The 24,389-nt window shown below is 39.2% G+C and overlaps 1 protein-coding gene across 2 annotated transcripts in view; it reads right to left on the reverse strand.

The window, feature by feature from the left end:
• Nucleotides 1–154: 154 nt before the first annotated feature.
• LOC133638531 (lysosome membrane protein 2-like) overlaps nt 155–24,389 on the reverse strand; it is a 66,267-nt gene continuing 42,032 nt past the window's right edge. Inside the window, exons 7-13 of one of the 2 annotated variants that reach the window (XM_062031231.1) lie at nt 18,548–18,726; nt 10,542–10,660; nt 6,095–6,168; nt 5,974–6,025; nt 5,757–5,909; nt 5,581–5,622; nt 155–698 (exon numbers count right to left, since the gene is read on the reverse strand). In XM_062031231.1, the coding sequence (XP_061887215.1) occupies nt 594–698; nt 5,581–5,622; nt 5,757–5,909; nt 5,974–6,025; nt 6,095–6,168; nt 10,542–10,660; nt 18,548–18,726 (724 nt within the window). In that variant the 3' untranslated portion in view covers nt 155–593. The remainder of the gene's footprint in view (nt 699–5,580; nt 5,623–5,756; nt 5,910–5,973; nt 6,026–6,094; nt 6,169–10,541; nt 10,661–18,547; nt 18,727–24,389) is intronic. The other variant, XM_062031232.1, reaches the window with a different exon arrangement.

A 24,389-nucleotide genomic window follows, 5' to 3' on the forward strand; every position in this document is an offset into this window, starting at 1 on the left:
ATAAACAGTGTAAAAATGCTGACACTAATGGTACTGCATGAACCATCTTCCTCGTCTCCGTGCGGAGGAAGAGTGAAAACTACCAGACCCCAACTTCTTCATTTGGACTTTTTGTACAAATGAGGACTGCATTTTACAAAATATATTTAAAATGTACAGTGGATATTGTGTGAGAGCTTTTCCAACACAGTAATTGCGTTTACAAACAGAAACACTGTCACATTTTGTTTAATACTGAATAGTCAAAAAAACATACTTGTTATTGGCTAACACCTGACAGTCAAAAACCAGGGCCACTTCTTTGAATGTTTTTTGCCCATTATATAATATGCTCAATCTCCTTTCAGTCACTGATCTCTAAACTTTTGTTTGGAACCCCTAAAAGCTTTCTTATCGATAATGGTAGTATAGTACTTTTTTATTTCTAGTTACCAGCCTCATTAACACATTTTTTTTGTAATAATTCATTACTGGTGATATCAATATCGACAGCCAATTTGCTAGTTGTGTTTTCTTCGTCTTAAAAATATTGCTGATGAAGTTATTTTGTGTGTGTGAGGAAGCCGTCTTTCCTGTCCGTTCCTGCCTTGGGCTTATGCGTCCACCTTGGGCGTCAAACCGATGTACGTTCCATTTTGAGGATCTTCTTTTTCCTTTTCGCTCACTGGGGAGTAAGACGTGTTTTCATCAGCGCTCGCCTGGAAAATAAAGTCGTTATTTGGATCATATTTTTATACAGTGTTTAGACAACTATGTTTCCCAGTAGTGGTTGTAAACTGAACTGCAGAGGGTACCAGGCATGTTAATAAATACATTACATAATGTGCAAAAAAATGACTCTTTAAAACTAACAAACGTCTGCCCTATTGGCGGTGTTTTGTTATGCTAAATACACTATATACGTAGGAGTGCTGTCTCTTTTAAATACACAGCTTTACAGAGGCCATGTATGACATATAGGTGGCAGTGTTGGGACTAACGTTACTGCAACGCCGTTATTTTCTCTGGTAACTAGTAATCTAACGCGTTATTTTTTATATTCAGTAACTCAGTTACCGTTACTACATGATGCGTTACTGCGTTATTTTACGTTATTTTTTATGTAGTATCGGCTAGAAACAGAAGATCAGAGTGTGTTTTATTGGAGCGCTGCGGTGTCGTCCTTCTGTGTCACAAGGAAAAGAAAAGGCGTGCTTTGTGTGGGTGGGGGCCGGGTGGGGACTCCCAGACCGTAGTTGAGGGGCGCAGGGGAGACATTCCTCCAGGGCCTATGTACTTTGGGGCTAACAACCTTCACTTTACCCGGAAGTGGGTCTTTACAGCTGAGGGTGAATGACGAGGCCGGCGGTTTGTTGCAACTTTGTGACTTTATTGGACGCAGCCATCCACCAAGCTAGAGCACCTGCACGCACTCACTGTTGCCGCTCGCTCACCTCTCTCGCCCACTCCCTCACTGACGTCACTCACCTCACATGCTGTCATATCTTAAAGGGCCACACACACGCACACACACACACACATACGCTACGCTCATAACAACTAACAAGACATCATGGCGAAGCCAGAAGTCGAGTTTCTTAACATGGAGACATTCTCAATACTTTTCTTTTGTCGAGCACAAAGAAAATAACATTTAAGTTAAATGTAAGTTGTGTCTTGGATCAAAGATCCTATTTACTTAAAGTTAAAGTGCCATTATGTTGCAGCTTTTTAAAATAGTTTTGTCAATTTGTTCTGGCCTGAAATAAATTGGCCCTTTGAAAAATATCTTTGTCTTTGTGTGTTGTATGTAGACCACATTGTTTGTGTGTTGTATGTAGACCACATTGTTTGTGTGTTGTATGTAGACCACATTGCTTTCTGAGTTCAGTGATGCAAATGCATGTCAAGTTGACCAACAGATTGTATTATTCTCCACTGCAATAACAGTACTGAAATGAAGACTAAAAGGGCATTAATGGGAGCCTTAAAAAAAAAAAGAAGAAAAAAAGAAGTAACTAAATAGTTACTTTTCACAGTATCACATTCTTTTTTGGTGTAAGTAACTGAGTTAGTAACTGCGTTACTTTTGAAATAAAGTAACTAGTAACTGTAACTAGTTACTGGTTTTCAGTAATTAACCCAACACTGATAGGTGGTGTGTGATGGTGATCAGTCGCAGTTTCAGGTGCCTGCCTATTTAAGATACTTCATTACTCAAGTGGACTATAAATTGGGGCACAGCATCTATTAGAACAGAGAGCATTATAAAAAGTACAGGCCAAAAGTTTGGACACACCTTCTCATTTCAAAGCATTTTCTTTATTTTCATGACTATTTACATTGTAGATTGTCACTGAAGGCATCAAAACTATGACACCTGTGAAGTGAAAACCATTTCAGGTGACTACCTATTGAAGCTCATCAAGAGAATGCCAAGAGTGTGCAAAAAAGTTATCAAAGCAAAGGGTGGCTATTTTGAAGAAACTAGAATATAAAACATGTTTTCAGTTATTTCACCTTTTTTTTTGTTATTCATAGTTTTCATGCATTCAGTGACAATCTAAAATGTAAATAGTCACGAAAATAAAGAAAACGCATTGAATGAGAAGGTGTGTCCAAACTTTTGGCCTGTACTGTAGTCTGAAGTTATAATTATAATTTTGAACAAATTAATACATTCAAATATTTCATTTAAGTAGGGACGTTTTGATGAGGGTTTTATACTGCCGATTCTGATACCAGATCGACCAATACCAATCACATGTACACTACCGTTCAAAAGTTTGGGGTCACCCAAACAATTTTGTGTAATAGCCTTCATTTCTAAGAACAAGAATAGACTGTCGAGTTTCAGATGAAAGTTCTCTTTTTCTGGCCATTTTGAGCGTTTAATTGACCCCACAAATGTGATGCTCCAGAAACTCAATCTGCTCAAAGGAAGGTCAGTTTTGTAGCTTCTGTAACGAGCTAAACTGTTTTCAGATGTGTGAACATGATTGCACAAGGGTTTTCTAATCATCAATTAGCCTTCTGAGCCAATGAGCAAACACATTGTACCATTAGAACACTGGAGGGATAGTTTCTGGAAATGGGCCTCTATACACCTATGTAGATATTGCACCAAAAACCAGACATTTGCAGCTAGAATAGTCATTTACCACATTAGCAATGTATAGAGTGTATTTCTTTAAAGTTAAGACTAGTTTAAAGTTATCTTCATTGAAAAGTACAGTGCTTTTCCTTCAAAAATAAGGACATTTCAATGTGACCTCAAACTTTTGAACGGTAGTGTATTAATTGTACATGTTTCCATGTATTTATGGTCAGTGCTATTGACAGTTCAACAATTTCAACACAATATTTAAACTAGTTCCTTATTCCCTTTTATTTGCATACAATCGTTAAAGCAAAAAAAATCAATAGTCAAAATAAAAATACTTTGAGTAAATAAAAAATGTCAACCTAATCACTCTAGTATTGATCATTTACTGATACTACCCTTGGTATTGACACCACCAATTGATGGATCGATCCGCCCTCTTACGTGTTAAAAGTTAAAGTACCACTGATAGTCTCACACACACTCTGTGTGGTGAAATTACCCTCTGCATTTGACCTATCCCCTTGTTCCACCCCCTGGGAGGTGAGGGGAGCAGTGAGCAGCAGCGGTGGCCGCGCTCGGGAATCATTTTGGTGATTGTGTACTGTCTGACAATGCTCAGACACCAACAATTGTAGTTAGATTATCCTCTCTCTTGACTTTTATATTGTTGATTTCCTGTTAGTAAAATGTTTAGCCTCGTACTCTGGTGATATTGCTACTTGCTAATGCAGTTTATTTGCCATAATGGAGGGGATTATAATTAGTTTAGGGGAGCGCCTCCACACTCTGAATGGAGACGCATTTTAGCGGCTAGCTTGTCAGCCAGGACACTGGGGACTAAAATCAAATGCAGTGTCAGCCAGAGGGGATCGCTTGGCGCACTAAAAAAATCTTCCATTTTCTCAAAAATTGACAGTTTATAATCCGGTGGGCCGAATGCACAGATTAATTCTGGTTGTGATTACTGACCACAAAGCCATTTTATTTGGTACATGGTGTGATGATAAGTGTGACAGGTAAATGGCAGTCACACATAAAATATAATGTGGACTGCAGGTTGACGCCTGTTCAATAAATCTAGCAAGTACATGTTGCAAGCAAGCCCAAAACTTGTTTCATTAAGAATATAGACTATTACATACGGCACTCAAAAATCTGTCAAAATGTTTTAGTACGACTTTGGTAAGCTACAAAGACACACCGCTTGATGGATTGTCGGCGCATTACGGCTACCATATTGCATACTTGCCAACCTTGAGACCTCCGAATTCGGGAGATGGGGCGCGGGGGGTTTGGTGGTACCGGGGGGTGTATATTGTAGCGTCCCGGAAGCATTAGTGCTGCAAGGGGTTCAGGGTATTTGTTCTGTTGTGTTTATGTTGTGTTGCGGTGCGGATGTTCTCCCGAAATGTGTTTGTCATTCTTGTTTGGTGTGGGTTCACAGTGTGGCGCATATTTGTAACAGTGTTAAAGTTGTTTATACACGACCCTCAGTGTGACCTGTATGGCTGTTGATCAAGTATGCCTTGCATTCACTTATGTGTGTGTAAAAGCCACATATGTTATGTGACGCTGATTGTATGGAGGAAAAGCGGACGTGACGACAGGTTGTAGAGGACGTTAAAGGCAATGCCTTTAAAGGCACGCCCCCAATATTATAGTCCGGGTGGAAAATCGGGAGAAATTTGGGAAAATGGTTGCCCCGGGAGATTTTCGGGAGGGGCACTGAAATTGTCAACAGCCATACAGGTCACACTGAGGGTGGCCGTATAAACAATTTTAACACTGTTACAAATATGCGCCACACTGTGAACCCACACCAAACAAGAATGACAAACATATTTCGGGAAAACATCCGCACCGTAACACAACATAAGCACAACAGAACAAATACCCAGAACCCCTTGCAGCACTTACTCTTCCGGGACGCTACAATATACACCCCCCCACACACACCTCAACACCGCCCACCTCAGCCTCCTCAAAGTATAGTATTTCCCATAGTTGTAGTGGGTATCAGGATTATCTCAGGGAGAGCATGTCCCAAATTCCAAGCTGCTGTTTTGAGGCATGTTAAAAAAATAATGCACTTTGTGAATTCAATAATAAATATGGCAGTACCATGTTGGCATTTTTTTCCATAACTTGAGTTGATATATTTAGGAAAACCTTGTTACATTGTTTAATGCATCCAGTGGGGCATCACAACAAAATTAGGCATAATAATGTGTTAATTCCACGACTGTATATATCGGTATCGGTTGATATCGGAATCGGTAATTAAGAGTTGGACAATATCGGAATATCAGCAAAAAAGCCATTATCGGACATCTCTAGTTTTAATTGTAGAATTCTATGTTGGTTCGATAAATTGCTCTCATGTTACCTAATGGACTATGACTATTGCACAAGTACTCGGAAGCGTGCTGAAAAGTTAAGTAAGCGCAATTAACAGCAGCACAGTTAGTATGAATTCATATAAAAAAAAGACTTACAGCATAGATAGGCTTGGAAAATGCAATGCGTTTAGCTTGGCTCTGCACAGAAGCACAACACATGCATGCTGCCATTAGTGTGACCTTAAGCAAACCACTTATTTTGGGCAATGTCAGTCAGCAAACTGGGTTGTTAGAACAAAAAGTGGGCGATGGTAGTCATGACGTTGCCATACCTTCTGCTTGCGGGCTCGCATCAGTAGGACGATCAAGATGAGCAGCATGATGCCGCCCATGGCTACAAAAATGAGTGGGAAGTTGGACACGAGCGTGGAGATCATCAGCAGCTTGTGCACTCTCGCTGCAGATGCTTCATCTATGACCACACTCTGTACACATATATATAGTACACATATAATATAGAATATTGTTTGTTTTTTATAGACGACTCACCTCATTCAGGAACATGACGGGGAAGATTGTTTCGTTCAGAACTTTGGTTTTGCTGTTGTGAAGGAAAGATACGATCATGTTACCTTAAGAAGCACATAATTAACTCCATCCAGATACTTACGGGAAGTATGGGACTCTATTCAGCAAGATGTTAATCTGTGCTCGTTTGTTTGCGCGTACAATAATGCCGGTGGTCTGTGAGTGGGGTAAAAATGACAATGATCATCCAAGACGTTGAAACAACAGTAAAGCTGAACAAACAGCACATTCTTGCCTCGTCCCCAAACCCTGCACTTCCACCTGCATGCCACCAGATGGAGATGCAGTGCAAAGTATCTCTAGAACCCAACCAGTGTTTCCCACAGGACTGCCATCAGTTTAAAGGGGATCTGCACTTTTAAAAAAAACGTTTGCCTATTGTTCACAATCATTATGAGAGCCAATGGGAGGTCCTCTATTTCGGACATAAGCCATACTTGCCAAACCTCCCGATTTTTCCGGGAGACTCCCGAATTACAGTGCCCCTCCCGAAAATCTCCCGGGGCAACCATTCTCCCGAATTTCTCCCGATTTTCACCCGGACAACAATTTTGAGGGCGTGCCATGATGGCGCTGCCTTTAGCGTCCTCTACAACCTGTCGTGACGTCCGCTTTTTCTCCATACAAAGAGCGTACCGACCCAGTCACATGTTGTATGCGGCTTGTACAGACACACATAAGTGACTGCAAGACATACTTGATCAACAGCCATACAGGTCACACTGAGGGTGACCGCATAAACAACTATAACACTGTTACAAATATGCGCCACACTGTGAACCCACACCAAACAAGAATGACAAACAATTCGGGAGAACATCCGCACTGTAACACAACATAAACACAACAGAACAAATACCCAGAACCCCATGCAGCCCTAACTCTTCCGGGCTACAATATACACACCCGCCCCCCGCATCTCCTGAATTCGGAGGTCTCAAGGTTGGCAAGTATGCCATAAGCCCTCTAAATAACCATCCAAAAAGCGCCAACAATACTTCATTTTCATTTCGTGACTTGAATGTTAACCAAGTACAGTATTAGTGATATTGTTATTATAAGCGCTAACACAGACAAACTACTTATAGCAGCGCCGTGATCACAGACAGTTAACTTAGCTTGTGTGGCTATGTTGACAAAATTGGCTGTTGAACTGCTTTCTCACCTCTGAGCCCGTGGAAGTTTCTTCTAGGTCATAAATAATGCCTCTCACATTGATAGAAGAATGAGGACATAATCCGACAAGTTGGGCAACTTTGACAGTCAGTTTGGACTCAGAAATGACGAAAAAGACCTGAGAGACCTGAAAAGAGGCTTGGCTCCATCCCACTTTTTTCTAAGGTAGGATAGGAGTCTTTTTTTCTTCTAAACCGGAATATATCAGGTTTCACTGTACTTTTTGGGTGGAACTAAATGAGTCTGTCTCCAATATTGCCCACACCTTTCGCCATCTGATAACAGCAGTGCTATCTTAAAACAGATTTAAAATTCTACGGCCGTGAAGCGAGTGAAATGAAGTAAAACAAAGCGATTGACTGCAGAAACCTTGGGAAATTTATTAACCGTGTTACAAAAAAGATAAATTAAGACTGATACATAATGTTGGATATAGAGAACATACAAACCCTTTATTTATTGAGCCAAAAATATTAAAGTTTGATGATTTGGTAAAATTGCAAACAGCTAAAATTATGTATAAAGCAAACTATAACCTGCTACCAAAGAATGTACAACAATTCTTCTCAACTAAAGAGGAGAAATATAACCTTAGAGGAAAATCTAATTTAAAACATTTATATCAGGGGTGGGCAATTCATTTTCACCGGGGGCCGCATAAGCAACCCGAGCACTGCTGGAGGGCCACACGACAATATTTCAATTAAATTTTGCTCAATATTATTTTTGATATACCGTAAGATAAATAATAATGATGATAATAATAATAATAATTAATAATAATAATAATAATTTAATTTAACCTAACTTAACTTTATACAAAAACAGATTGCTTTTGATGGTCACTTTATCCTGCATTATCCAACATTTTTCCCCCATCAGATTTGGACAACCATCTGTTGTTAAAAATAGTTTTTAATCATATTTATTTTATATTGTTTTTTATATTGGTTTTACATGTAATTGTTTTTTCTTTTTATTCAGTCATTGGTGGAGCTAAGGATAATATTTGAATATTGTTTTTAATATTGTTGTGCAGCACTTTGGAAACATGTTGTTGTTTAAATGTGCTATATAAATAAAGTGGATTGGATTGTCACACCTGCCAGCTTGTCCCATTTCAGTCCTAACATGTCCAAACACGCATTTACCTATGTGAACAAGTCATTACCTGTGGTTGTCTCTTTAATTGACTGCATGGCTGCCAGCTACTCCGTGATTTGAAAGTCTGCAGTTATCCCACGTAAGAAGAAGAGCAGCTGGGCGGTGTCACGTACATCACAGCTCTCATCCAAAGTTAGCGAAAAACAGTCCATGTCTCCGGGCATACAGCGCAACAAAGTCCAATAAGCACTCCTTAATAAACTCTCCGTCAGAAAACGCCTTACTTTTTCTGGCGCTTTTGTGAGAAATGACGAAACTTGTCCTGACGGCTGCATCTCTGGGGGTGTGAAACATGGCAAAAAGTCCTTGTTGGGTTTGCAGTTTTACCATCAACGCATCAGCCTCCCTTGCGCGCGCTTCATCACACACATTCCGGTATTTTCCCTCGCGCTTCTTCGTGTAGTGGCGATTAAAATGATATTCTTTAAACACAGCAACCTGTGTCCCACACAGTAAGCACACGGCTTTACCATTAATTTATGTAAAGAAATACTTGGCGGTCCATGTCTTGTTGAAAACACGCTATTCGTCATCAACTTTTCTTTTTTTAGCGTCTCATCACTTGTCTCTATGCACCTTCACTCACAGGTTCCCCCCGGACATATGGCATAAATAACACATTTCAAAATAAAAGCAGCACAGTTGTATTGCGCGCACGACAGATGTTTTTTAAACTTTATTTTGTAATTTGTGATTGCGCCGTTCAATTCACTCACAGTCGCACACACGTCCACACGGAAGTAATACAAATAACGCTTTTCAAAACAAAAGCAGAACCGTTGTATTGCACACTCGACATAGATACTTTTTGAAATTTATTTTGTAATTTATGATTGGCCTCACGCGGGCCGGACAGGGATGCGCAAAGGGCCTGATGCGGCCCGCGGGCCGTACAATGCCCAGGTCTGATTTATATGCACGTACAACACTTAGAACCTTTAGCATATCAGTATGTGGAATTAAATTATGGAATGGAATAGGTAAAGAAGTTAAACATTGTACTGATATGATCCAGTTTAAGAGGTTGTTCAAATTAATAGTGCTTATAAAGTACAAAGAAGAGAAATACTTTCAACCTTATTAAAAACAAGATATTCTCCATCTCAGTATGTTTATAATGACTGACTTAACTAACTACATATTACAAAACTGTTGTATTACTCATTCACGGAGGTCATTTTACTATAAAAAGGTCAGTAAATTAATGTATATATTTGTAAACGCTCTGAAGTGGGAAAGGGTTAGGATTAAATAAGCTTTACTTCTTCCTACTCCTTTTCGGACATAATGTAAACAGAAATGATATGAAATTGTGTGATGTATTATGCTGTAAGTGTGTTCATGTTCGAAATAAACTAAAAGAAAGAAAGAAAATATTGTTAATGTCAATAGTAATATTAATGTTTTAAGTTCGGCATGGTAATAGTTTTGTGCTCATATACAATGATATCTGGCGTGGAGAGGCGCGCTCTTCACGCCAGTGTTTAATTTGATATGCAGCTGAGCTGAATTTTTAAATGTAAAAATTGCAGACGATCACCTGCATTTAAGTGTGGCAGCTAAAATCGTGATTTAAATTTGATTAATTGTGCAGCCATAATATATGTTAAGAATGATACACAAATCGTCACCATGCTAATGTGATTGCCAATACAGCTTATAATAGAATGTAGATAATAATAATGCTGAACTGACAAATAATACGTTGGTGAGTAGAGGCACATTTAATACGACAGCAAAGGCCGACAATACATCCATTCTCCCAAGTAACATTTGGTTTAGGGCTGCAACAACTAATAGATTAAATCGATTAAAAAAATAGTTGGCGATTAATTTAGTCATCGATTCGTTGGATCTATGCTATGCGCATGTGCAGAGGCTACTTTTTATTTTTATTTTTTATAAACCTTTATTTATAAACTGCAACATTTACAAACAGCTGAGAAACAATAATCAAAATAAGTATGGTGCCAGTATGCTGTTTTAAAAAAAATAAAATACTGGAAAGGATAGAACTGTAGTTTGTCTCTTTTATCCGATTATTAATCGAAGTAATAATTGACAGATTAATCGATTATCAAATTAGTTGTTAGTTGCAGACCTAATTTGGTTCAAAACAAAGCTTGCACTAACAAGAGTTTAGCACGTAAAAAAAATTCTAAATTGATAGTGTTCACTAAATAGCATACCGGATTAAGGTCGAGGTATGTTTGGTGGTGAGTTCTCTCAGGGGTCATTCCTTCAATGGCTGCAACATATTTGGAATCCGCCAGATAGAAATGGGGAAAGGAGGCCACAACCGGGGCACCTAGAGAGGAAACAAAACAATAATTACCAGAAAGGCAGCAGATTATTTTAATTTACTGCCTCAAAATTCCAACAGAACTTGGAGGTCAAACTAGAGTATGGTTATGCATGACATTAGAGGTGGGAATTTTTGGGCACCTTGTGAGTCGATTATATATTGATTATACATCTATAAATATAGTATATTATTATTATAATGTATATTGTTAATACAGGGCTCGAATTTAACCACGGCAACCAAGGCAAGTGCCGTGACCGCCCTTGTCACTTGCCGTAATGCCCTAAAAAATTGACCAGCATTGATGGCAAGAACATGCCATGACCACCCTTGACTTTTTACTTGTTAATGCATAATTGTAACATAATTGCTTCGTCGAATAAATTGATAAAAAACAACCCAAGATTACTTTTTTTCTTACATTTTCAACTGTTTGTCCTTAGGACATCGCATAATTAACGTTAATCGCGATTTCAACACCGCCAAACTTGGTAATTAAGAAAACTACAACTAAGATGCATGTTACTATCAAACAGATGGTGCATTGTAAGTACAATACTTACAGTATTAACACTTTTTATGGCGCAACAAAAGACTAGGCCAAGACTGAACTGACAATGCCAACACAACATATACGCTACTACCATCTAACGTCTTGGACTTGCATTTGCAATTGCAACTTTAATGCGACTCAGAAATGTAATTAAAAAACAAGATGTAACAACTGAACGGGAGTTATAATTGGCTCATTTTTAAATGTTGCAATGAAAATGGATATTATCAAAACAATTAATATTTATTAACAGAAGTACCGGAACGGTACACATTTCTAGTTACAGCAGAAAGTAAGCAGCTATTAACAGGAAATTAACTACATTAGTAAGACTCTAGAGCAGTGGTTCTTAACCTTGTTGGAGGTACCGAACCCCACCAGTTTCATATGCGCATTCACCGAACACTTCTTTAGTGAAAAATAAAATGTGTTTTTTTTTCTCTTTCAAATCCAAGACAAATGTATATGTTTTTTTTTACTGGTGCAGAAAATGAACCGTGCATGAACATCACCTTGTTCAAAGAACAAAACCAACACAGTGCATGAACTCACAACCAATTACACATCTGCAAATCAGTGTGACTTCTGCTGTTGCCTTTGAGAGACCAGTTTAGATATGCGTGGCTTCACCTTGGCAAGTGCCACTCTCATGTCATTTTCACAGCAAGGTCTGTTCCTTTTCTTCGTTTTTATGTCCAGCACCCTCGAAAAGAATTGCTCGCAAAGACTGGGGGTATCCATAATTCGCCGATAGGGAGAATTTTTTATTCACACAATGAGTCGGGCGTGTCTTGACCTCCGCGGCGGAGGCTCCGCCGAACCCCTGAGGCCGACTCACCGAACCCCTAGGGTTCGATCGAACCCAGGTTAAGAACCACTGATCTAGAGAAAACAGCAATTGTTGGTGTGTGAGCATTGTGGTAATGATATTAAGGGTAGTATCAGTTATGATCATTATTAGAGTGATCAGATTAATTCATTTTCTCAAAAAAATGTTTTTGGTTGTGTTTGTTAAAGTTTACAGAGTCAGGGACTAATTCCTTAGACACAGGAGGACATTGAGGGCACAAAAAGTAGTAGTCTTTGCTTTTGTTTAGTTATTGTGTACTACTGACTTTGTTTTACAGTTGTATGTAATAAAATAGAATAAAGCAGGTTTAAATATTGTGTCGATAGTTACACTGTCGATAGCACTGGTCATAAATAAAATGAAAAATTTACAGTTAATACATGTGATAGGTATCGGACGATCTCGCTTATAATTGATCGTAATCGGCAGCATAAAACTTTATTGGAACATCCCTAGTATCAGTTAAACCAAAAGGTCCTCCCTGCTCTTTCTGACACTAAGTTAGTTGCTTTTTAGAGACTTATTTTGACCACAAAACAAGTGTTTGGTCTTCAGGACACACAAGAACATTTGGACAGACAAGGTGCCCAGATTGCATCTGACCTCTGTCCCAGTACACACAACAAGCTACTTAGTGTCATTCTTCCGAAGAAAAGAAACAATAGGTTGATAAATGGACAATAATACTGATGTAGAACTAATAAGGGACCATACGTGATATCCACACATAAAATCTTGCTACTCCTGCTGGGTTCCTTCCACTTATTGTCAACAGGAGAGATTGCATCCCTACCCCGAAGGCCCGAGCAAAGCAGAAACAACACACACGCGCAGTAAAGCAATCCTGGCTCGGCTCCCACTGCTAAATTACTCCTGACTACTTTGAAAGGTGCACAGTGCACGACAACAACAATCGCATATGTGGGTAAGGCAAAGTGTCCGTGAAGTGGGGCAGGGGTGACAGTTTTCCTGCTCCTGTGACCGGCAACAGCCTGTCAGACAAAAACAACCCCCGTTGTCTCTGTGGCAACCACTGAGGTCACTTTAGCGCAAACACACACACCAATGCACACTACGACTAAATGACCATTTTCTAACACCTGACCCGGAGAAAACCTTCGTGACTGATATTATTTCTACCATTGATAAACAAGAAGTGTATTATTGTACAGTAGTAATCTACAACTGCATTCCACTGCACATGGAAACCACAATAATAAACATATTGTTAAATGACTTCCTTCCTATAACAGCATCAGTCTAAACTGAGCTTTATATTTTCTAAATCTTTTGATGTAGTTCTTGGATCGGATCTTATTACAATGGTCTCTGAGTCATTAAAAAAGCTAACAATTAATAACTCGGGAGTGTCCAAATTTTTTTCAGCAAGGGTCACATAAAGAAAAGTCGAAGAATGTGGGGGCTAATTTGAAATTGCATTACTATTTAATCGAAGGGTATCCAAGCTTTTTCCACAAAGCAGCAGTGAATATTTTTTCCAGCATGAAGTCACGGTTGCATCTCCCCAGGTCACTGCCGCTCTGTGGGTGTCGGAAGAAAAGCTCTGAATTGCTTAGGGTCTGGTGCCCCTTTTTCTGATCATTTGATTCTCAACGTGTGAGTCCCAGCCCACTTTTTAGTAGGTCGCAAGTAAAGGTGGGAATTTTTTGGCACCTCACGATTATATTTTTAATCCTTACACATGTACAGTATATTATTATGCTATTTTCTAAATGTATTTCTATTTTATTTTGTAAATGTATTGATATATTTGAATGATCAATACTGTATGTATCATATATATATAAGGCTCCTCCTTTTACTAATAATGAATGCGTTAGCGTATTGCGTAATTTCTGGTGCTTGGATGTGACCGCACACAGCATAGATACTGGATATGTAATGTATATACATATATATTTATAAACAAACAAACAAACTATATATATATATACACGCACACACACACACACACACACACACACACACACACACACACACACACACACACACACACACACACACACACACACACACACACACACACACACACACACACACACACACACACACACACACACACACACACACACACACACACACACACACACACACACACACACATATATATGTGTGTGTGTGTGTGTGTGTGTGTTTGTTTGTATGTATGTATGTATGTATGTGTGTATACTGTATATATATATATATAGTTTGTTTGTATGTATGTGTGTATATATATGTATATACATTACATATCCAGTATCTATGCTGTGTGCGGTCACATTTAAGCACAGGAAATTACGCAATACGCTACCGCATTCATTATTAGTAAAAGTATATACAAATATGTATGTATATATATATACATACATACATACATATGTATATATATATATAACCGTATTTTTCGGACTATAAGTCGCAGTTTTTTTCATAGTTTGGCCGGGGGTGCGATTTATACTCCGGAGCGACTTATGTGTGAAATTATTAACACATTACCGTAAAATATCAAATAATATTATTTAGCTCATTCACGTAAGAGACTAGACGTATAAGATTTAATCGGATTTAGCGATTAGGAGTGACAGATTGTTTGGTAAATGTATAGCATGTTCTATATGTTATTGTTATTTGAATGACTCTTGCCATAATATGTTACGTTAAAGGCCTACTGAAATGATTTTTTTTTATTTAAACGGGGATAGCAGATCTATTCTATGTGTCATACTTGATCATTTCGCGATATTGCCATATTTTTGCTGAAAGGATTTAGTATAGAACAACGACGATAAAGATCGCAACTTTTGGTATCTGATAAAAAAAGGCTTGCCACTACCGGAAGTAGCGTGACGTAGTCAATTGAACATATACGCAAAGTTCCCTATTGTTTACAATGACGGCCGCATGAAGTGAGAGAGATTCGGACCGAGAAAGCGACAATTTCCCCATTAATTTGAGCGAGGATGAAAGATTTGTGGATGAGTAAAGTGCAAGTGAAGGACTAGTGGGGAGTGGAAGCTATTCAGATAGGGAAGATGCTGTGAGAGCCAGGGGTGACCTGATATTCAGCTGCGAATGACTACAACAGTAAATAAACACAAGACATATATATACGGTACTCTATTAGCCACTACACAACCAGGCTTATATTTAATATGCCACAAATTAATCCTGCATAAAAACACCTAAGTGTTTGTTATGCTATCTCCTATGCTAGCTCCTAGCTCCATATAAGCCGCCAATCCAATTCAAACACCTGCACAACACACACAATCACTCAGCCCAAAAGACCGTTCACCTAACCCAAGGTTCATAAAGCTTATATATTTAAACAAAGTAACGTACGTGACGCGCACGTACTGGCAAGCGATCAAATGTTTGGAAGCGCAGCTGCAACTCACGGTACCTGATATTCAGCTGGGAATGACTAAAACAGTAAATAAACACAAGACATATATATACTCTATTAGCCACAACACAACCAGGCTTATATTTAATATGCCACAAATTAATCCTGCATAAAAACACCTACGTGTTTGTTATGCTAGCTCCTAGCTCCTCTGCTAGCTCCTAGCTCCATAGAACACGCCAATACAATTCAAACACCTGATCAACACACACAATCACTCAGCCCAAAAGACCGTTCACCTAACCAGAGGTTCATAAAGCTTATATATTTAAACAAAGTTACGTACGTGACGCGCACGTACGGTCAAGCGATCAAATGTTTGGAAGCCAAAGCTGCATACTCACGGTAGCACGTCTGCGTCTTTGTCATCCAAATCAAAGTAATCCTGGTAAGAGTCTGTGTTGTCCCAGTTCTCTACAGGCGTTTGTGTAACGAAGTCAAAAGTCCTCCTGGTTAGAGTCTCTGTTATCCGAGTTCTTCGATCTTGACTGCATCTTTCGGGAATGTAAACAATGAAACACCGGCTGTGTTGTGTTGCTGCTGACTTCCTTCGCAAAATACGTCCGCTTTGCACCGAGAACTTTCTTCTTTGCTTGCTCAGCTTCTTTCTCCATATTGCAATGAACATAATTGCAACAGATTCACCAACACAGATGTCCAGAATACATCCAGAATGAGATGAAAACAGCTATTTCGTATTGGCTTCAATGTGGAAGCCATACCCGTGTTCTACTGGCTACGTCACGCGCATACGTCATCCTCAGAGGCGTTTCGAACCGGAAGTTTAGCGGGAAATTTAAAATTGCACTTTATAAGTTAACCCGGTATATACGGTATATACATATATACACACACATACATATTCAAAATAGCCACCCTTTGCTCTTTGCTCACACTCTTGGCATACTCTCGACGAGCTTCAAGCACACCTGTGAAGTGAAAAACATTTCAGGTGACTACCTCTTGAAGCTCATCGAGAGAATGCCAAGAGTGTGCAAAAAAGCAACCCGAGCAAAGGGTGGCTATTTTGAAGAAACTAGAATATAAAACATATTTTCAGTTATTTCACCTTTTTTTGTTAAGTATATAACTCCACATGTGTTCATTCATAGTTTTGATATATATACATATATATACACACACACGTATACATATACACTTACATACATATATATATAGCAATCCATGCTTGTCTTCGCCATTAACTTTTCTAATCAGCCGCTTACGTTTGCCATAAATACGCTTAGGAATGCGATACAAGCTAGTTTTATTCCTTCCACCTCGATTGTTGCAGTTGACATTGGCACACGTCGTCGGCATTATGAATATTATCGGATAAATTATCGGAGACAATTAGCGTTTCACTAACTTCCGCCCTTCAATATGGATATTGGCAATGCTATGTGGGAAATGTAAAAAATCGAACCCTCTCTATAACCATAAAGGCACACATCTTAAAGAGGTGTGTCATATTAACCCACTAGTATCAATGGCTTAGTGTTGTTGCATTGTGAGGATATTATACTGTCTCCTGATTTATTAATCTAATTGAAGATGTCCTTTTCTTAGCTGGTTACTCCGTGGTAACGCTGTTCCAGTTAGACCTTTGTTCAAGTGTACAAAGCACTTATTCTTTTGTTGTTTCACTCCTTCATTCAAGCTCGTTTAGCGGTTAGCATGGATTCTTCTCTCCTGCTGTGTTTTGCCCGAGTTCCACATTTTATATCAGTCTGTATTACTTCATTTAGCATACTACAATAAAATCAATATCCAGACGCTTGTCCATCAATTTAGAATTGTCCAATCCCCAATTGTGATCTGTCTGAGGATCAATAATTTCTTTGGACTTAGGAAATAGAAACTGATTCATTCCAAATAAGGGAGAGGTACCAAATTCGGTCGAATTCAGTGCTTTTAAAAAGGTACTGACCGAAGTCCATCAGTACTACCAGGTACCGATTTATGTAAATTAAACTACGCCATATTTCGATTACTTAAGTTGCACGTAATGTACCAATTTAGTATTGTTCCAATTTCACATCTAGTTGCAAACTCAACACCAGCTCAAGCACTTAGCTGGGAAACAAGCGGTCAGAGCCAACTGAGGCGGACTGCCTCTAGGTAATGGTACAATTTTCTATGCTAAAAAAGCGAGAAAGCGGTTAAAAGTACATTGAGGCTCCACTTTTCTAAGATGCACATTACAATCAAAACAGTATGAAGACCTTAAAGGGCGCAAACAAAAGAAAAGAGCGGCACATTCAACTTAATGTGGCTCATTGAACTTAATGGCAAAGGCAGGTTACTTGCAAATTAACAGAAACATGTAAAAAAAACTAATTATAATTTCAATACATGCAATCGTACCAAAAATTGCTACCAATTAGTACCGGTATCAATTCCCAGTAACCTGGAATAGGTACCGTTAAATGTGAAAGGTACCCATTCTTATTCCAAATGTCGGTTTATGCCAGCAACCATAATCCAGCAGCATTACGTTTACTCAACTTTATTATCTGTGTTCTAGCATTTGGGAAATTTATTTGCGCAATTCTTATTTCGCAACTAGGTCAGTTTTTGCATTTTTGCTGCATCTGTTACATGTCAACCATCAGCTAGTAGTTATGGTCAGAGTTGAAGGGGCAACAGAAGCAGTCAACCTACGCATGTGCTAACAGTTAGTCATCGTACCAACAGAATTTTTATGAGGATGTGTTGCGATGTGTAGGGCAGACATCCAGGAGCTAGTCACGGTATCGGCAGTCTTCTTGCCAGTATCAGAGAAAACCTTTAAAGGTTATCAGTTGTTATTCTCGGAGAGAAAGTCAGGTGGACGGAATTACAGATGGCAGATCACTTTCTTTTGTCAAGGCCAAACAATCGTAACCTAGATAAGCACCTTCAAAGATACCAAGGTCCTGCATATGCCAGAATTTTGCTGTTTGCATTTTACAAATGTGCAAGTCCACACTACATTATTTTGGGATGCACGGCTGATGTAAGTCTAAAATTACAGCTCCTTGAGAAGGGGCAGAGTATATAATATTAACAGTAGGGGGTGCGAGAGAAAGTGTTTACCTTTCCGACACGGACTGACTTTCAGGAGGCCCGTTCCCAGGCACTCCTGTGGGGTCACGCAGAAACCCTCATTGGCTGGGTTCTCCTCCTTGCTCGCCAGGACAGAGCGTGGCGGCGTAAAGCGGTATGCCGGGATTCCTCTTACCTCCACGTCCTTCTCATAGTCCATGTAGATAGACCTGCACAGCAACAAAAGAAACACATTACTGAACAAATGCCGGGCTTGATAAATGGATGTCTCGATTCGTCATCAGTATGAACTTTGGCTTATATCCTCCTGAGAAACAAACAGAAATGAAGTGACAGATCGTCACAAAAACAGTTAATTTGGTGCTTAAAAAACGGGAGGAGAGCAAAGTAACACCTTTATTGTAAAATTGAGGTTCCACAGGCCTGGAAATATAGATTTTGTGTATCCAACGTTGGTGCCTTTGGAGATTTTTCTAACACAAATCAATTAGCAGTCTATTTGCATACATTTTGCTATCACCTTTAAAGGCCTACTGAAATGATTTTTTTTTATTCAAACGGGGATAGCAGATCTATTCTATGTGTCATACTTGATCATTTCGCGATATTGCCATATTTTTGCTGAAAGGATTTAGTAGAGAACATCGACGATAAAGTTCACAACTTTTGGTCGCTGAAAAAAAAACCTTGCCTGTACCGGAAGTAGCGTGACGTCAAAGGTTGAAAGGCTCCTCACATTTCCCCATTGTTTACACCAGCACCGAGAGTGATTCGGACCGAGAAAGCGACGATTACCCCATTAATTTGAGCAAGGATGAAGGGATTCGTGGATGAGGAACGTGAGAGTGAAGGACTAGAGTGTAGTGCAGGACGTATCTTTTTTCGCTCTGACCGTAACTTAGGTACAAGGGTTCATTGGATTCCACACTTTCTCCTTTTTCTATTGTGGATCACGGATTTGTATTTTAAACCACCTCGGATACTATATCCTCTTGAAAATGAGAGTCGAGAACGCGAAATGGACATTCACAGTGACTTTTATCTCCACAACAATACATCGGCGAAGCTCTTTAGCTACGGAGCTAACGTGATAGCACATCGGGCTCAAATGCAGATATAAACAAAATAAATAAACCCCTGACTGGAAGGATAGACAGAAAATCAACAATACTATAAACCATGGACATGTAACTACACGGTTGATGCTTTCCAGGCTGGCGAAGTTTAACAATGCTGTTGCTAACGACGCCATTGAAGCTAACTTAGCAACGGACCTCTACAGAGCTATGCTAAAAACATTAGCTATCTACCTACGCCAGCCCTCATCTGCGTTGCAGCGATCGACGGAGCGACGATCATAGATGCGATCGGCGGCCCGGAGACGGAGGAAGTCAAGGTGAGGTCGGCCGCTAGCGCGTCTGCTATCCATCTCAAAGTCCTCCTGGTTGTGTTGCTGTAGTCCGCCGCTAATACACCGATCCCACCTACAACTTTCTTCTTTGCAGTCTTCATTGTTCATTAAACAAATTGCAAAAGATTCACCAACACAGATGTCCAGAATACTGTGGAATTTTGAGATGAAAACAGAGCTTTTTGTATTGGATACAATGTGTCCGAATACTTCCGTTTCAACGATTGACGACACGCGCATACGTCATCATACATAGACGTTTTCAACCGGAAGTTTAGCGGGAAATTTAAAATTGCACTTTATAAGTTAACCCGGCCGTATTGGCATGTGTTGCAATGTTAAGATTTCATCATTGATATATAAACTATCAGACTGCGTGGTCGGTAGTAGTGGGTTTCAGTAGGCCTTTAAAAGTAAACGGATTAATAAGCTTGGCGCTGCACTTCCTTGTAAGTGTTCCGCTTTATTCCCCATTTGTTCACACAAGGTGGTAAATGTTTCACCAAGAGTAGTGCTCACATTTTGTTGTGAACAAATGCATTTCTTTAAAGGGGAACCTTTTCTAACGTAGTAACAAATCGCCACGATACAGTATTAGCCGCAAAATCTAACTGCGGCAAGAGATAAGCTAGAGTCTATGTCAGCGAGTGTGTAATGCGCAACACTGCTCTACAACACCAATCTGTACTGACTGAAAAACACGAACAATCATATTACAGTATCTGTTAAGTATTAGCCCACATTTCATTTTTTGTTTGTACACAGCTAGCCAGACAGCATATGTATGTATTGTAGTTGTAATAACATGCATGATGTGCTGCGTATATTATAATTGATATTAAAGTAACTCACTCGATGGACAGTTGTTCATCAGTTCCAGGGGGACCTTTCCTGTTGATTTTGGGTACGCAATCCATTTATGTCGAAACAGCTTTGCTCCAAGTTCCATATTTATAGTGTCAAAAACGCTTTCATCTCCCTACACCGGCTTCCGTCTGCTCTTCCTTTGTGCTGGCTTCTATAAGCAGCAGTATATTTAGCTTCAAAAGTATAAGGCTGTAAATCATCATTTGTCCAAAAATAGTTGGCTTTGTTGTCTGTTACTAAGTCTGCCATGATTAGAACACACACTCCTGTTTGATTCCGGAAGTAGGAACACACGTTTCCAGAAGTAAGACGTGCGCTGCTATGGAAACAGAAATCAATGCACGAAAGACATCAGTCCCGGAAAGGATTCAAATGATCAAAATACGGTAAATATTAAACATATTGCATATTGTTATGAACGTGTCTGTTACTACATTATATATATTTACTTGCACTGTGTATATAAAACGTTGCTGGATGGTTTTGAAGTTGTTTTAGAGGGCTTTGAAGGCTACAATGGTGGTTCCCATTAGCCGCATCTTTCAAGCATTTTTTTATCATCTTTAAATTAAAAAAAGACATGCGTTCTTGACTCTCATAATGATTGCGAGCGGTGGGCAAAATTCCAAAAAAGTGCAGTTCTCCTTTAAAGATATATTTGAATATTGTTATTTTCCTGATAATAATGGCTATGGATAACTATTGGCTAGTGACTAGGGCTAGGCGATATATCGAGTTTGTAAGATATATCGATATATTTTTAAACAAGATATGAATTAAGAAAATATCGTAATATCGATATAATTTATTTCACGTTAAAATGACTATCCATCCATCCATCCATTTTCTACCGCTTATTCCCTTCGGGGTGGCGGGGGGCGCTGGAGCCTATCTCAGCTACAATCGGGCGGAAGGCGGGGTACACCCTGGACAAGTCGCCACCTCATCGCAGGGCCAACACAGATAGACAGACAACATTCACACTCACATTCACACATTAAAATGACTAAACACCGCTTATTTGTTGTGTTCCTTGATTCTCCCCCGCTTCCTACTCCCTCAACACTCCATGGGCTACTTAACCCCTGCCCTTCCTCCTTCCAAGACGTGCTTGCACGTATAAGAACATCCATGATTGGTTGGTTGTTTACTATGATGAGTCACGATTGGCTGAGATTAGGGCAAAACATTAGGGACAGGCCAATCAGAGGCAAGGTAGGGCGGGTCATGGAACCAGGAAAGGAAATCACAACAGACATCCCAAAAGACGACGAGAGAGTCGTAGTAGAGAAGAGGGAATATTCAAGCGGGTGATTAATATATTAAAAAAAATAGTGGAAAATGGCAGAGGGATTCTCTTTAGATTTTTCTTTCAGCAATGTAGAAGATGTCCAGGAAACCCACAATGCGTCTACTTGGCCACATTTGGACAAATGTATGCGTCTGGATAAAACATTCATTTGAGTTGTTTATAATGTAAGCCCAAATCAAAACTGTTCTCGAGTTGCCAAGCCGGGCATTTTTCGCACGAGAAATGCTGCCCAAAATGTATGCCGAAGTGAAGAAGATCATAGCCGCGCAATGAAGTCAAGTCACTTACTTGGCGCTGACCAGAACCGTACGTGTGTGACAGTCCATTACATCGTCGACTGGGAATTAAAAAGTGCCTGCCTGCAAATTTATTTTTTATCGGAGTTTGATACATTTGGTATTATTTGCACAGACAGCTATGTTTTTTATTTTACGTAGAAATAATATTTTTCTATTTTATTTATGTTATGTAATTCTGTGCTACTTAAACAGTTTATTTTCTGTGCTGTTAATACCCATCTTGACTTACTGGGTTAATAAAAGTGCCACTGACAGTACAGTTGTCATTCACTTCAATTCCACTGAATCTCACTCAAAAATGAATATCTTTATATGTATACTTTCAGCGGAAAATATATCGAGATATATATCGAATATCGAGTTTAAGTAAAAATTAGAGATGTCCGATAAATATATTATCGGCCGATAAATGCTTTAAAATGTAATATCGGAAATTATCTGTATCGGTTTCAACCTCCCGATTTTCCCGGGAGACTCCCGAATTTCAGTGCCCCTCCCGATACATTTATCTACATATTATTGCAGATAAACAATATTATTGTCAAAATTATTTTGAGTAAAAATTATTTTGAGACCAAATTAACCAATGATAATACAATGCCATATACTTGTATTTCTGGTACAATTTAACATTGTAATTGGAATGTAAACTTTTACATATCAAAGTTAAATACAATTAAACAAAAATATACTGTGTAGCAAAATTTTGCAAAGAAAAACAAGACAAAAAGCAATACAATAGTTTGTTTCTGTTGAGGGGGTGGCAGACCTTCAAATATAATGTCCATCCATCCATCCATTTTCTACCGCTTATCCCTTTCGGGGTTGCGGGGGGTGCTGGAGCCTATCTCAGCTGCAATCGGGCGGAAGGTGGGGTACACCCTGGACAAGTCACTACCTCATCGCAGGGCCAACACAGATAGACAGACAACATTCACACTCACATTCACACACTAAAGCCAATTTAGTGTTGCCAATCAACCTATCCCCAGGTGCATGTCTTTGGAGGTGGGAGGAAGCCGGAGTACCCGGAGGGAACCCACGCAGTCACAGGGAGGACATGCAAACTCCACACAGAAAGATCCCGAGCGCAGGATCGAACCCAGGACCGTCGTATTGTGGGGCAGACGCACTAACCCCTCTTCCACTGTGCTGCCCTACTTGTGTTGTATTCATCTCAGACATTTATCTTGTTGGTTGTATCTACGATTTATTCTGATATTAACAGATATACTAGACAACTTGTCTTTTATTAGTAAGTAAGCAAACAAAGGCTCCTAATTTAGCTGCTGACGTATGCAGTAACATTTTGTGTCATTTATCATTCTATTATTTTGTCAAAATTATTAGGGACACGTGGTAGAAAATGAATTATTAATCTACTTGTTAGTTTACTGTTAATATCTGCTTACTTTCTATTTTAACATGTTCTATCTATACTTCTGTTAAAATGTAGTAATCACTTATTCTTTTGTTGTTTGATACTTTACATTAGTTTTGGATGATACCACAAATTTGGGTATCAATCCGATACGAAGTAGTTACAGGATCATACATTGGTCATATTCTAAGTCCTCATGTGTCCAGAGACATATTTCCTGAGTTTATAAACATATCATTTTTTTTTTTAAACGAAAGAATATTTATGTAATCATAGTAGTATCGACTAGATACGCTACTGTACTTGGTATCATTACAGTGGATGTCAGGTGTAGATCCACCCATGGCGTTTGTTTACATTGTGACGTACAATCTTTCGTCAGGAGCGTGTTGGGAGACTGTGCAAGAGTACAGCCAAGACGTTTCTCCTCAATTGAGCCAAATTTAATTTTGTCTGTTTAATACCTTGCTTCTTGTCTTGTTTAATAGATGTCATCAGTGTTTGAACCTGACAATTACCATATAAGTGCATGTAGCACAAATGCATGCAGCTGCTGAAACCAATGCAAAGAGTGACCGCTCTAGCAGCCCGTAACAACGCAT

The sequence above is a fragment of the Entelurus aequoreus genome, linkage group LG21 (assembly GCF_033978785.1).
Source record: "Entelurus aequoreus isolate RoL-2023_Sb linkage group LG21, RoL_Eaeq_v1.1, whole genome shotgun sequence".
Classification (NCBI taxonomy): Eukaryota; Metazoa; Chordata; class Actinopteri; order Syngnathiformes; family Syngnathidae; genus Entelurus; species Entelurus aequoreus.